General features: G+C 42.3%; 1 protein-coding gene across 1 annotated transcript in view; it reads left to right on the forward strand.

Moving 5' to 3' along the window:
- Window positions 1–14,688, forward strand: part of USH2A (usherin) — a 928,983-nt gene that overhangs the window by 903,542 nt on the left and 10,753 nt on the right. The window contains exon 69 of the mRNA XM_014481290.2: window positions 1,269–1,513. Coding sequence (XP_014336776.2) covers window positions 1,269–1,513 — 245 coding nt within the window. The remainder of the gene's footprint in view (window positions 1–1,268; window positions 1,514–14,688) is intronic.

Here is a 14,688-nt window from a genome sequence, read left to right on the forward strand (position 1 = left end):
GGATGCCATGATCTTCGTTTCTTGAATGTTGAGTTTTAAATCAGCTTTTTCATTCTCTTCTTTCACTTTTATCAAGAGGCTCTTTAGTATCTCTTCACTTTCTGCCATTAGGGTGGCATCATCTATATATTTGAGGTTATTGATATTCTTCTGGCAATCTTGATTCCAGCTTGAGCTTCATCCAGCCCAGCATTTCACATGATGTACTCTGCATATAAGTTAAATAAGCAGGGTGACAATACACAGCCTTGACATGCTCCTTTCCCAATTTTGACCATAGCATTGTTCCAAGTCCAGTTCTAACTGTTGATTCTTGACCTACGTACAGGTTTCTCAGGAGGCAGGCAAGGTGGTTTGGTATTCCCATCTCTTTAAGAATTTTCCTCAGTTTGTGCCATGAGCCTTGGCTTTAGAAAAGCAGCTCCCTGGCTCTCTGCTTTATGCCAGTCTAATGGCAGCTGCCACAGATCCTGAGGCCTCCAAGCTGGCCCTAGCAAGGGGTTAGGCTTGAGATGATCTCTAGACTCTCTCCTGCCCAGGTCAGCAGGCTGATGGCAGGATTCCACCACCTTACCCTGCCCTGAAGTGGACCCGGAAGCCCTTCCTACCTCCCTGGCCCATTCCAGTTCTCCAAGGGCATTTGAATGATGACTTGCAGAGCTTTTGCTGCTTAACCGAGGGGCCGGAGCACAAGAAGTAAAGAAACTATATGTTAATGAGTGCAGGCTATTAACAACCCAACAGAAAATGGGATCTGCTGTCTCAATATCTGTTTTGCACAGAACTTCACGGGAACAGGGCAGTTACGGGAAGTGAGGGAACTCTGGATTCACACAGCTATGTGTGTTGTGTGATGAGGTGTCTGTAGCAATATTTGTCTTGGTTCCAGCCCCTCACGTGAGCCCAGAAAGGACTTTGCTCCCAGGACAAACAGCTGTGACTTAGGCTTTCCCCAGGGTTACTTGGCATGCATGCACATGTGCTCAGTTGTGTCCAATTCTTTGCAGCCCCACAGAAGGTTACTTTGATAACCGTCTTGAAAATCTCCTCGTCCTGCCTCCAACTGTAATTCCAGGGAATGTGCCAAGGCAGCTGCCATTTCCAACCTGAGAAGTGTCAGCAGAGTCTCCTGAGGGTTGTCAGGGTCTCCTTACATTGTGCTCAGACACTATAAATTCCTGTCTAGTTTATTATCAAACAACAGAGCAAGAAGTCACAAATTTGCCTTTTGAAATAACGTTTCCCTTTTCTGTCCTTGGGTTTTGCAGGCCTGGTGCTGACAACTCCTGGAGAAAAGAAAGGATCGAGAAGCAAAAGCACGGAGTTCTACAGCGAGTTGTGGTTCATAGTGTTAATGGCAGTGCTGGGCTTGATTTTGTTGGCCATTTTCCTGTCCCTGATCCTACAGAGAAAAATCCACAAAGAACCATATATCAGAGAGAGGCCTCCCCTAGTGCCTCTTCCAAAACGAAGGTCTCCACTGAATGTCTACCCACCCGGGGAAACCCATGTGGTATGTTTGTAAAGGCAGCCTCACTTCTCTCCCAATGGACCAGAATATTTGTTTTGATTTAGAAGGAAAGATTTTCAAAACCACAGTAACAAGGGACTAGATGACAGTTCAGTCTGGCTAAATGTGGGGCCAAGGGAGGCTAACCCTTGAATAGCATTCTCAGCTTCGGCTGCTCATTAGATATACATGGTGTGTGTGTGTGTGTGTGTGTGTATTTATTTTTAATTAATTTATTTATTTGGCTGTGCTGGGTCTTAGTTGTGACATTCAGAATCTTCCATCTTTGTTAAGGCATGTGGGATCTTTAGTGGCGGCCTATGGGATCTAGTTCCCCAACCAGGGATGGAACCTGGGCCCCTGCATTGGGAGAGTGAAGTCTTGGCCATTGGACCACCAAGGAGGTCCCTTGGTTGCACAATAGAACCACCTGCTGCTAGAGACAGAGTCTTGGTGTGTCCCCCCCAAATTCATATGTTGAAACCCTAGTCCCAAATGTGATGCTATCTGGGGGGGAAGGGCTTTGAGAGGCAATTAGGTCGTGAGGATGCAGCTTCATGACTGGGATTAGTGCCCTTATAAAAGAGACCCCAGGGAGTTCCCCTGTCCCTTCCACCATGTGGGGACCAGGAAATGTGCCCCCATCACACATTCAATCTGTTGGCACCTTGATATTGGACTTCCCAACCTCCAGAGTTTAAGAAGTAAATTAGTGTTGTCTCTAGGCCACCCAGTCCATAATGTTCTGTTACAGCAGCAGGCTAAGACATCTAGGAAACTGAAAATACCAATGCCTGGGCCTTATCCCAGAAATTCTGATTTCATTGGCCTTGGATGGGACTTGGGGATTGGTATTCTTTTTCAAACTTCAAAAGTGATTCTAATGTGCCCTGGGGGTGAATATGTCTGCTCTGTAGTTATGTCAGGGCATGGCAGAGGAGAGTTGTATGTTGAAATCAGCTGGGGAGTTTATAGGTTATTGTTACTGTGCAACTTGGAAGATTAGAGATAAAAGGGAAGATGGGGAGGGATTTAAGTCCTAGCAGTGCTGGGTGTGTCCTTGGCCATAACACCCTGCGCCAGGGCGGATGGATGGCTCTTTGTGGCTCCAGACCACCCACTGCCAAGACAGAGGTCGGGCAAAGATTCGGGGCTAAAGGTAACACAGAGGGTGACCCGGGGCATTGCCCCACAGAGCACTAATTGAAGGCGTAAAGGAGACTGATCCCCACGGTGCACTCTGCAGTGGGGCTGTGTCTGCCTGGGCCAGGAAAGGCTGTAATTTCTAATCTCCCCCAGGCACCAGTCTGCTCCGCAAACTGTGTGCCAAAACCCATCTGCCTCATCTTCCCCCAGTTTGCACTAGACTCTGTGTGAGCTAGTGGCCACCGTGTGTAACTGAAATTCTGATCACCAATTCCAGTGTGTAGGGGAGGTTTTCCACACCAGAACAAAATTCTCTGACATCAGCTGGGTGTCTTCCAGTTCAATTCAATTCTGTCGCTATCTACCCAGAAACAGCCTCAGATCCCACCAGAGTCTCAGTCCTACGAGACTCTTGCCTGCTCTGTGTCCCCTTCCTGCCAACTTCAGACAAGTCCAGGTTGTGACTACTGGCTACAGATTGGAGGTTCCAGTGACCCACTCCTTCAGTTTTTAAATTTGTTAACGAATTTAACAAATGGTAACAAATTTTCAATTCATTGTCATTTTCAAGATCACAAAGCATGAGTTGTCCCGCTAGTTTAAGTTCAGGTTTTACTTCCACAGTCAGCCCTACATATCTACAAGTTCCACACTGACACCCACACAGGGCTGACCGTAAGATCCGAGCTTTCTTGGATTTTGGTACCCATGGAGGGGGCGGTTCCTGGAGCCAGTTCCCCTTGGATATGGAGGAACAATTGTATTTACTGGCTTGCAGATTCTTTCATTCTCTGAAATACTAAAAAATCATGCAGTGTCACTTTGGACTAAGCAATTAGTTTCTACTAACTGAGTTCTGCAATTTAAATTGCAGAACTCTATGTTATGAAAATGCATCTCCAGATAGTAGTAATGTGTGGCTATGATTATGCTGTCCTTGGAGAAACACGAAGAATTTGTTTTTATTTTAATTTTATTAAAATATAGTTGATTTATAATGCGTTGATTTTGCTGAAGGACAGAGAGATTCAGTTATACATACACATATATATATATTCATTTTCATATTTTTTTCTATTGTGCATTATCAAAGGACATTGAGCATAATTCCCCTGCTGTACAGTAGGACCTAGTTACTTATCCACCCTGTATACAATAGTTTGCATCTACTAATCCCAAACTCCCAGTCCTTACCGCCTCCATATCCCTTGGCAACCGCAAGTCTGTTCTCTGTGCCCTTAGGTCTGTTTCTGTTTCATAGATAAATTCACTTGTGACATATTCTAGATTCCACCGTAGGTATTATCATACAGCACTGGTCTTTTACTTTGGCTTACTTCACTTCGTGTGATAATCTCTAGGTCCTTCCATGTTACTACCGACGGCATTATTTCATTCTTTGTTATGGCTGAGTAAATATCCCACTGTGTAAAACAACACGTCTTCTTTATCCATTCATCTGTTGATAGACATTTAAGTTGTTTCCATATCTTGGGTATCGTAAATAGTGCTGTTATGAACATTGTGGCCGCATGTATCTTTGCAAACTAGAGTTTTGTCTGGACATATGCCCAAGGGGTATGACCACTGGATCATAGGACAACTGTATTTTTAGTTTTTTGAGGAACCTCCATGTTGTTTTCCATAGTGGCTGTACCAATTTAGACTCCTACCATGTGTATAGGAGAGTTCCCTTCTCTGCCAGCATTTATTGTTTGTGACTTTGTTTCTGCTGGCCATTCTGATGAGTGTGCGGTGGTATCTCATTGTAGTTTTGATGTGCATTCATCAAATAATTAGCAATTGAGCATCTTTTCATGTGTTTATTGGCCATCTGTGTGTCTTCTTTGGAGAAATGTCTATTTAGGTCTTTGGCTCATTTTTTAAATGGGTTGTTTTTCTTTATTGAGTTATATGAACCATTTATATATTCTGGAAATTAAGCCCTTGTTGGGCTTACATATTTGCAAATATTTTTTCCCAGTTCATATGTTGCCTTTTCATTTGGTTTATGGTTTCCTTTGCTGTGCAAAAGTGTGTAAGTTTGATTAGGCCCCATTTGATGATTTTTGGCTTTTATTTCTATTGCCTTGGGAGACTGACCTAAGAAAACATTAGTACGATTTATGTCAGAGAATGTTTGATCTGCGTTCCCTTCTAAGAGTTTGATGGTGCCGTGTCTTGTATTTAAGACTTTAAGCCATTTTGAGTATATTTTTGTGCATGGTATGAGGGTGTGTTCTAATTTCATTGACATGTGTGTGGTTGTCCAGCTTTCCCAACACCACTGTTGAAGAGACTCTCCTTCCCCACTGTATTTTCTTGTCTCCTTTGTTAATTGACCATACGTGTGTGTATTTATTTCTGGGCTCTTTATTCAGTCCCATTGATCCACATGTTTTTTGTGCCAATCCCATATTGTTTTGATTACTGTAGTTTTGTAATAATGTCTCACAACCCACTGTTTGCATTCAAACAATTTGCTAGGACAGTTCACAAAACCCAGAGAAACATTTTACTTACTGGATCACTAGTTTCTTATAAAAGGATATATGTCAGTAACAACTAATGGAAGAGACCTTGCAGAGGGCAAGGTCTAGGGGAAGGACCCAGGGCATCCATGCCCCAAATGCACCTCTCTCCCCAAATCTCCATGTGCACAACAACTCAGGAGCCATCTGGGCCCCATGTTGGGGGCAGGGGTGGTGGTTATGGAGGTTTCGTTATGTAGGCGTGACTGATTGTTATTGGCCATTGGTGACTGATTCAACCCCCATTCCTTCTTTCCTCTCTGGAGAGCAGAGGGTGAGACTGAAAATTCTGACCCTTTAATCAAGGCGTTGGTTTCCCTGGCAGTCAGCCCCCAAATTAAGTGCAACCAAAAGTCACTTCATTAACATAACAAAAGACACATTTGTCATGCTAATTATTTAGAAAATTCTAAGTATTTGAGAAGCCCTGTGCCAGAATCCAGACAAAGATCAAATATGTATTTCTCATTCCAAGACTTCATCCTAATCTCAAAGAAGTGCAATGCCAACAAATGTTTAAACTACCATACAGTTGTACTCGTTTCACATGCTAGCAAGATAATGCTCAAAATCCTTCAAGTTAGGCTTCAACAGTATGTGAACTGAGAACTTCCAAACGTACAAGCTGGGTTTAGAAAAGACAGAGGGACCAGAGATCAAATTGCCAACATCCGCCGGATCGTAGAAAAAGCAAGAGAGTTCCAGAAAAACATGGGCTTCATTGACTACACTAAAGCCTTTGACTGTGTGGATCACAGCAAACTGTGGAAAATTCTTCAAGAGATGGGAACACTGAAGCACCTTACCTGCCTCCTGAGAAATCTGTATGCAAGTCAAGAAGCAACAATTAGAACCAGACATGGAACAAAAGACATTCCAAATTGAGAAAGGAGTACATCAAGGCTGTATATTGTCACCCTGCTTATTTAACTTATATGCGGAGTACATCATGTGAAATGCTGGGCTGGATGAATCACAAGCTGGAATCAAGATTGCTGGGAGAAATATCAGCAACCTCAGATATGCAGATGAAACAACCCTAATGGCAGAAAGTGAAGAGGAACTAAAGAGCTTCTTGTTTAAGGGGAAAGAGGAGAGTGAGAAAGCTGGCTTAAAACTCAACATTCAAGAAATGAAGATCATGGCATCCAGTCCCATCACTTCATGGCAAATAGATGGGGGAAAATGGAAACAGTGGCAGATTTTATTTTATTTTATTGAGCTCCAGAATTACTGTGGATGTTGACTGCAGCTATGAAATTAAAAGATACTTCTCCTTGGGAGAAAAGCTATGACAAACCTAGATAGTATATTAAAAAGCAGAGACATTACTTTGCCAAAAAAGGTCTGTATAGTACAAGCTATGTTTTTTCCAGTAGTCATATATGGATGTGAGAGTTGGACCATAAAGAAGGCTGAGCACCTTTGAACTGTGGTGCTGGAGAAGACTCTTGAGAGTCCCTCGGACTGCGAGGAGATCCCACCAGTCAATCCTAAAGGAAATCAGTCCTGGGTGTTCATTGGAAGGACTGATGCTGAAGCTGAAGCTCCAATACTTCGGCCACCTGATGCAAAGAGCCAACTCATGGGAAAAGACCTTGGTGCTGGGAAAGATTGAGAGCAGGAAGAGAAAAGGGCAACAGAGGATGAGATGTTTGGATGGAATTACCGACTAAGTGGACATGAGTTTTAGCAAGCCCTGGGAGATAATGAAGAACAGGGAAGCCTGGCATGCTGCAGTTCATGGGGTCACAAAGAGTTGCACAAGACTTAGCAACTGAACAACAAATGATTTGAGAAGTCCAGTGCCAGAATCTAGACAAAGATCAAATATGTATTTCTCTTTATAAATTAGTTATCACAGCATCATCCAATTTAAGCACAGAAACCTGGTCAAAGTGCTTAAGTTTCAAGACTTCATAACATAGAAATGAAGGAATGATAGCACTGCCCACCTTCCAGACCTGTTCACTTTTCAAAGACAGAGCAATGAGCAGACGAAAAAGTCCCGAGGAAGTGAGATCACAGCCAAGTAGCAGAAGCCTTGAGGGCACAAGAGAGCCACAGTCTCTCAGAGACCCGTGGACTGCGGCTGGTGCAGGAAGCAGCCAGGGGACAGTGACTGGGTGGTGGGAAAGCAAGAAAGATGCTCTCTATCTCCTGGCCCTTGGCTCACTCGACAACTGGATCCTCTCTCCTGGCTCCTCCTCCAAGCCTCCCTCCTCCTTCAGCATCTGGGTCCTCGTGCGGGCCAGCTGCTGAATGTATGGCTGCTGAGTGATCAGTTCAAGCCCAGGGCCATATGCTTCTGTTCAGGGGAGAGTCCTGAGGAGACTCTCCTTGAGGGGCTGACACTGCACAGTTTTCCCTTGTTGGACAATGACGTTCTCTGCACTGATGGAGAGAGGAACCAGGAAGGCTGGAAAGGTCTGTTTAGCTGACCTGGGAGATGACTCAAATCACCCCTGGGACCCATTGAGTGTGTGGAGAAGGTGAATGGGGTGGTTGCTCAGGTACATCTCTATGACATGACGTGAGTTACAGGAGACAAACCCACAGACCAGTAGCATCCAGAACTGGGTCAGGGATCATTTCTGTCCCTCAACCCATCCCTCCAGACAGGCCCCTCTGCCTGTTAGCCTGTCCTGAGGAGGAATCTAGTTTTGCCTCTTGGGTTGAGTTAGTGATCAAGAAGCAAGCAGGTCATTTCTGTGGGCAAGTTAATATCGGGATGGTTCCTTTGCATGGGGTTTTCCTGAGTCTTGTTAATCATGGTTTTGTCCAAGTGAGGTTCCTAAATATTGGTATCAGCGTCACCTGGGAGGCAGTCCTGAGTCTGAGGAGGAAACCGGAGAATCTGCCATTTCCAGCAGCCTTGGGAGGTCTGAGCTCAGGAAGTTTGAGGACAGCCCTCAATGAATGAAAAGATGATTTAGTTGCTGTGAGCTGTGTATACAGTCCCATAGCCAGTAGAACCTGCACAGGGAGGTGACTGCAATTCCATTTATGTGAGGTATTTACATAGTCAAAGTCAGGGAAGCAAAGCCCAGAGTGGTATTGCCAGGGGCTGGGGGAGGGGGGAATGGGCAGTTGCTATGATCAGGTGGAAAGTTTCCGAGATGAATGACACAGTTCTAGAACTCTGCTCTACCACATGCTCCTGCTGCTGTTGCTGCTGCTGCTAAGTCGCTTCAGTCATGTCCGACTCTGTGTGACCCGATAGACGGCAGCCCACCAGGCTTCCCCGTCCCTGGGATTCTCCAGGCAAGAACCCTGGAGTGGGTTGCCATTTCCTTCTCCAATGCATGAAAGTGAAAATTCAAAGTGAAGTCGCTCAGTCGTGTCCGACTCTAGCAACCTGACCCTATGGACTGCAGTCTACCAGGCTCCTCTGTCCATAGGATTTTCCAGGCAAAAGTACTGGAGTGGGGTGCCATTGCCTTCCCCACCACATGCTCCTACAAAGAGCAATGCAGTGTTGTTGAGAAGTTAGATCGCTTACTTTAATACAATCAAATTTAAAAATAAAACAGGTGAAACTACTTATGAGCCCAACAAGACCCAGGCCAAGCTACACGTGGGGCCAGACAGGCTTCAGCTGGGAGAAGCTGACAAATTCAAACCCCTCCTCCTCTGTTCCTGAGAACATCTGAGTACAGCAGGGCACCCCGCCCCTGCCTCGCCCACAATTCACTTCTGCTGAGGGTCCTAGATGGAGTGAGGAAGGGAAGGAATAGGAGGCCGGGGGCTATGGGCCCAGAGAAGTGGCTCGTAGTAGGCAGGGAGGGTGCTATTTTCAGGTTCTGGAGGGTTCACAGAAGAGAGTGCCGGCAACATTTGTCCAAACCCCATTGAATCACAGTTTAATTCTACCCAGTGGACAAAAGATCCTTGCAAGCCTGCTGTTCTCAGACCTTATTGAAACTATTCTCATCAAGTTGGAGACTTGGATGAACATTAGCAAACGTTATTCAAACTAAAGAGAAGACACTTTGCATTAGGAGAGCAGAACCAAGAGCTGAAATAGATGTCCATGGGCTCCAGAATCTGCAGGTAAGAATCTGAACAGGAGCGGGCTGCATTCACCTGCTCAGCTTCACTGACTGATTTGCTTTTCACTTGAGTACTGGGTTCTCAATGCAACACACACACACACCCACACACCCTCATCATGTGACAAGCTGTGGTCTCAGTTCTGCTGTAATCCTGTCCCAGGCACTTCTGTCCTCTGAACAGCTAAGGTACTCTTTGAGGTCAGAGACAAAAAGAATTTAAAGCTCCATCCTGAACAGAGGTAAATGGGTCAGTAGTGCCAGAGAATGAGAGAACTGTTTATATTGTTTAATACTAAATTTTTTTTTAACATTTTCAAAATGACACAGCATCAATTGAGTCCAGCTAAGTTTAAGTGCAGGTTTCACTTGCACAGTCAGCCCAAGTCTCTACAGGTTCCACACCCACAGACAGAGGGCTGACTGTGGGACTAGAGCATCCTCCAATTCTAGTACAAGGCCAGGGTCCTGAGGCCCATCCCCCTTGTAAATTGAAGGATAACTGTAATGTAATTACTGACTTGAAGATCCTTTCATTCTTTACTAATAAATGTCAGCATGGTGCTAAGTCTCTGCTCACCAAATCTTTTATATTGTAGAACTTTGTACATATCTGAAAATGCATCTCCAAATAGTATTAATGTTTGGATATGCTTATGCTGCCTTGGGAGAAGCACAAAGAACTTGGTTTTTGTCTGCTTGTTTTGTTTTATTGAAGTAGAGTTGATTTACAATGTTGTGTTAATGTCTGCTGTACAACAAAGTGATCCAGTTATACATATATATTTATGCATGCTTTTTTATATTCTTTTCCACTATGGCTTATCTGGGGATATTGAATATGGTTCTCTGTGCTCTAGAGCAGGACCTTGTTTATTCATTGTATGCAAAATTCTTTGTACCTGCTAATCCCAAACTCCCTATCCATTCCTTCCCCGTTTACCTCCCCACTGGCAAACAAAAGTGTGTTCTCTGTGAGTCTGTTTCTGTTGAATATGGGTTCATTTGTTTTGTATTTTAGATTCCATCATAAGTAATATTGTATGGTATTTGTCTTTCTCTCTGACTTACTTCACTTAGTGTGATAATCTCTAGGCCCATCCATGTTGCTCCAAATGGCATTATTTCATTCTTTTTTGTGGCTCAGTAATATTCCATTGTATATATGTACTACATCCTCTTTATCCATTGCTCTGTTGATGGGCATTTAAGTTGTTTCCGTATCTTGACTTTGCAAATAGTCCTGGTGTGAACATTGGGGTACATGTATTTTTTAAATTTATTTTTAATTGAAGGATAATTGCTTTACAATATTGGTTTGATTTCTGCCATACATCAACATGAATTAGCCATGAGTATACATATGCCCCCTCACTCATGAACCTCCCTCCCACCTCCCACCTTTTCCCACCCCTTTAGGTTGTTACAGAGCTCCAGTTTGAGCTGCCTGAGTCATACAGCAAATTTCCATTGGTTACATTTATCTTTTTGAATTAATTTTTTTTTCTGGATATATGCCCTGGGGTGGGATTGCTGGATCATATGGTAGCTCTATTTTTAGTTTTTTGAGGACCCTCCATACTTTTTTTTCACAGTTGGCTGCACCAGTTCACATTCCCACCAGTAATACAAGAAGATTCCCTTTTCTGTACAGCCACTCTTGCATTTGTTGTTTGTAGACTTTTTAATGATGGCCATTCTGATCAGTGTGAGATGGTTCAGTTCAGTTCAGTAGCTCAGTCGTGTCCGACTCTTTGCGACCCCATGAATTGCAGCATGCCAGGCCTCCCTGTCCATCACCAACTCCCGGAGTTCACTTAGACTCACGTCCATCGAGTCAGTGATGCCATCCAGCCATCTCATCCTCTGTCATCCCCTTTTCCTCCTGCCCCAATCCATCCCAGCATCAGAGTCTTTTCCAATGAGTCAACTCTTTGCATGAGGTGGCCAAAGTACTGGAGTTTCAGCTTCAGCATCATTCCTTCCAAAGAAATCCCAGGACCGATCTCCTTCAGAATGGACTGGTTGGATCTCCTTGCAGTCCAAGGGCCTCTCAAGAGTCTTCTCCAACACCACAGTTCAAAAGCATCAATTCTTCGGTGCTCAGCCTTCTTCACAGTCCAACTCTCACATCCATACATGACCACTGGAAAAACCATAGCCTTGACTAGACATATATGTACGTTAATGCTGTTTCAAATTCTTTCCCCATATAGCTTATTACAGAATATTAAGCAGAGTTCTCTGTGCCATACATTAGGTCCCTGTTGATTATCTGTTGTATATGTGGTAGTGTATATATGTTATTCACAACCTCCTAATTTACCCTTACCCATAACTTCCCCTCTGTAACTATATGTTTGTTTTCTAAGTCTATGAGTCTGTTTCTTTTTTTGTCAGTTCGTTTATACCACGTTTAGATTCCACATGTAAGAGACATCAGATGATATTTGTCTTTCTCTGTTTGACTCACTTCACCTAGTATGCTGATTTCTAGGCCCATCAGTGTTGCTTCAAATGGCATTATTTCCTGCTTTAATGACTGAGTAATAATCCACTATGACTATGTACCACATGTTTGTCCATTCATCTTTTAATGTACATTTGTTTCTTCCATGTCATCACTATTGTAAATAGTGCTGCAGTTAACATTGGGGCACATGTACCTTTTCCAAGTATGATTTTTCTGGATATATGCCCAGGTATGGGAATGCTGTGTTACATGGTAGCTCAAGTTTTTTAAGGAAACTCCATGCTGTTCTTGATAGTGACTGTTAACAATTTATATTTCCACCAACAGTGTAGGAGGGTTCCCTGTTCTCCGCACCCTCTCAAGCATTTATTGTTTATAGACTTTTTGATGATGGCCATCCTTACTGCTGTGAGGTGACACCTCATTGTAGTTTTGATTTACATTTCTCTAATAATTAGTGTTATTGAGCATCTTTTCATGTGTTTTTTGGCCATCTGTATACATTCTGTAGAGAAATGTCTATTTGGACCTTCTGCCCATATTCTGATTGTCGTTTTTGTTTTTTTTTTTTTTCAATATTGAGCTGCAGGAGCTGTTTATACTCTTTGGAAAGTAACCCCCTGTAGATCACATCATTTGCAAATATTTTTTTCCCCATTCTATGGTTTGCCTTTTTGTCAGTGGTTTCCTTTGCTGTGCAAATCTTTTTATGTTTAATTAGGTCTCATTTGTTTGTTTTTATTTTTATTTTCCTTACTGTAGAAGGTGTATCAGAAAAAATCTTACTGCAGTTTATGTCAAAGAATGTTCTGCCTATATTTCCTCCAAGAGTTTTATAGTGTCTGGAATTACATTGGGGTTTTTAATCCATTTTGAATTATTTTTGTGTATGATGTTACAAAGTATTCTAATTTCATTCTTTTATTTGTAGCTGTCCACTTTTTCCAGCACCACATACTGAAGAAATTATCTTTTCTCTGTTGTATGTCCTTGCCTTATTTGTCATAGAATAGGTGATAGCAGGTGCATGGGTTTATTTCTGGACTTTCAACCCGGTACCATTGATACAATTTCTTTGTTCCAATACGGTACTGTTTTGTTTACTGTAGTTTTGTAGTATAAAGTCAGGTAGCCTGATTTCTCCCACTCCATTTTTCTTTTTTATGTTACTTTGGCTATTTGGGGTCTTTTGGTTTTAATTCTGTGAAAAATGCCATTGATAATTTGATAGGAATTGCATTGCATCTATAGATTGCTTTGGGAAGTATAGTCATTTTCATAATATTGATTCTTCTAATCCAATGCTATGCTATCTCTCTCCATCTCTTTGTGCCATCTTTGATTTCATCAAAATCTTAGTTTTCTGAGTATGAGTCTCTTGCTTCCTTAGATAAATTTATTCGTAGTTGTTTTATTCCTTTTGAGGCAGTGGTAAATGGGATTGTTTCCTGAATTTCTCTTTCTGATCGTTCACTGTTAGTGTATAGGAAGGCAAGAGATTTCTTTGTATTAATTTTGTATCCTGTCACTTTACCAAATTCATTGATGGCCCCTAAAAAGTTTCTGATGGCATCTTTAGAATTCTGTACATATAGTATCATATCATTTGCAAATAGTGACAGTTTTACTTCTTTTCCAATTACGATTCTTTTTCTTTTTCTTCTCTGATTGCCATGCTAGGACTTTCAAAAGTATGTTGAATAATAATGGCAATAATCCTTGTCTTTTCCTGATCTTAGAAGAAACGCTTTTAGTTTTTCACCATTGAAAATTGTATTTGCTGAGCGTTTGCCAAATATGGCCTTATTATGTTGATATTGGTTCCCTCTATGCCCACTCTCTGGAGAGGTTTTTTTTTTTTTTTTTTAATGGGTGATGAATTTTATCAAATGCTTTTTCTATTTCTATTGAGATCATGTGGTGTTTGCTTTTTTGATATGTCATATTTCATTGACTGATTTACACTTGTTGGACCATACTTGTGACCCTGGGATGAATCCAAGTTATTCATGGTATATGATATCTATTACGTATTGTTGGATTTGGTTTGCTGATATTTTGTTGAGAATTTTTCTATCTGTATTCATCAATGATATTGACCTATAATTATCTTTTTTGGTAGTGACTTTAGTTGTGGTGGGGCTTCCATGATAGCTCAGTTGGTAAAAAAAAAAATCCATTGGCAATGCAGGAGACCCTGGTTCAATTCCTGGGTCAGGGAGATACACTGGAGAAGGGACAGGTTATCCACTCCAGTATTCTTGGGCTTCCCTTGTGGCTCAGCTGGTAAAAAATCTGCCTGCAATGCAGGAGACCTGGGTTTGATCCTTGGGTTGGGAAGACCCCCTGGAGAAGGGAAAGGCTACCCTCTCCAGTATTCTGGCCTGGAGAATTCCATGGACTCTATAGTCCATGGGGTCGCAAAGAGTCGGACACGGCTGGGCGACTTTCACTTGCACTGGTTGTGGTATCAGTGTTGGTATGCTCATGGAATGCCTTTGGGAGTGTTCCCTCCTCTTTAGTCTTTTGGAAGAGTTTGGGAAGGATCAACGTTTCTCTTTGTATGTTTGGTAGAATTTGCCTGAGAAAACATCTGACCCTGGAGTTTTGTTTGTAAGTTTTATTTAAATTACAGATTCTGTTCCACTTCTAGTGATTGGACTGTTCAGGTAATCTTATTTCTTCTTACTTCAGTTTTGGTACACTGTGTTTCTCAAAACTTGTCCGTTTCTTGTACGTTGTTGAATTTGTTGACAAAATAATTCTTCACAGTTTTCTCTTTGTTCATTTCTGTAGTATCAGTTGTCAATTCTCCTCTTCCTTTTCTTATTTAATTTCGTTGCATCTTCTATAACTTTAAAATCTCTAATTTATTTCCTATCTGATTTTTTTTTATCTGCTTGTTTCTGCCGACTTTAGGTTTTGTTTCTTCCTTTTCTCTTTTAGATGATGTGTTGAGTTGTTTATTAGAGATTT

The sequence above is a fragment of the Bos mutus genome, chromosome 16 (assembly GCF_027580195.1).
Source record: "Bos mutus isolate GX-2022 chromosome 16, NWIPB_WYAK_1.1, whole genome shotgun sequence".
In the NCBI taxonomy this organism is placed as follows: Eukaryota; Metazoa; Chordata; class Mammalia; order Artiodactyla; family Bovidae; genus Bos; species Bos mutus.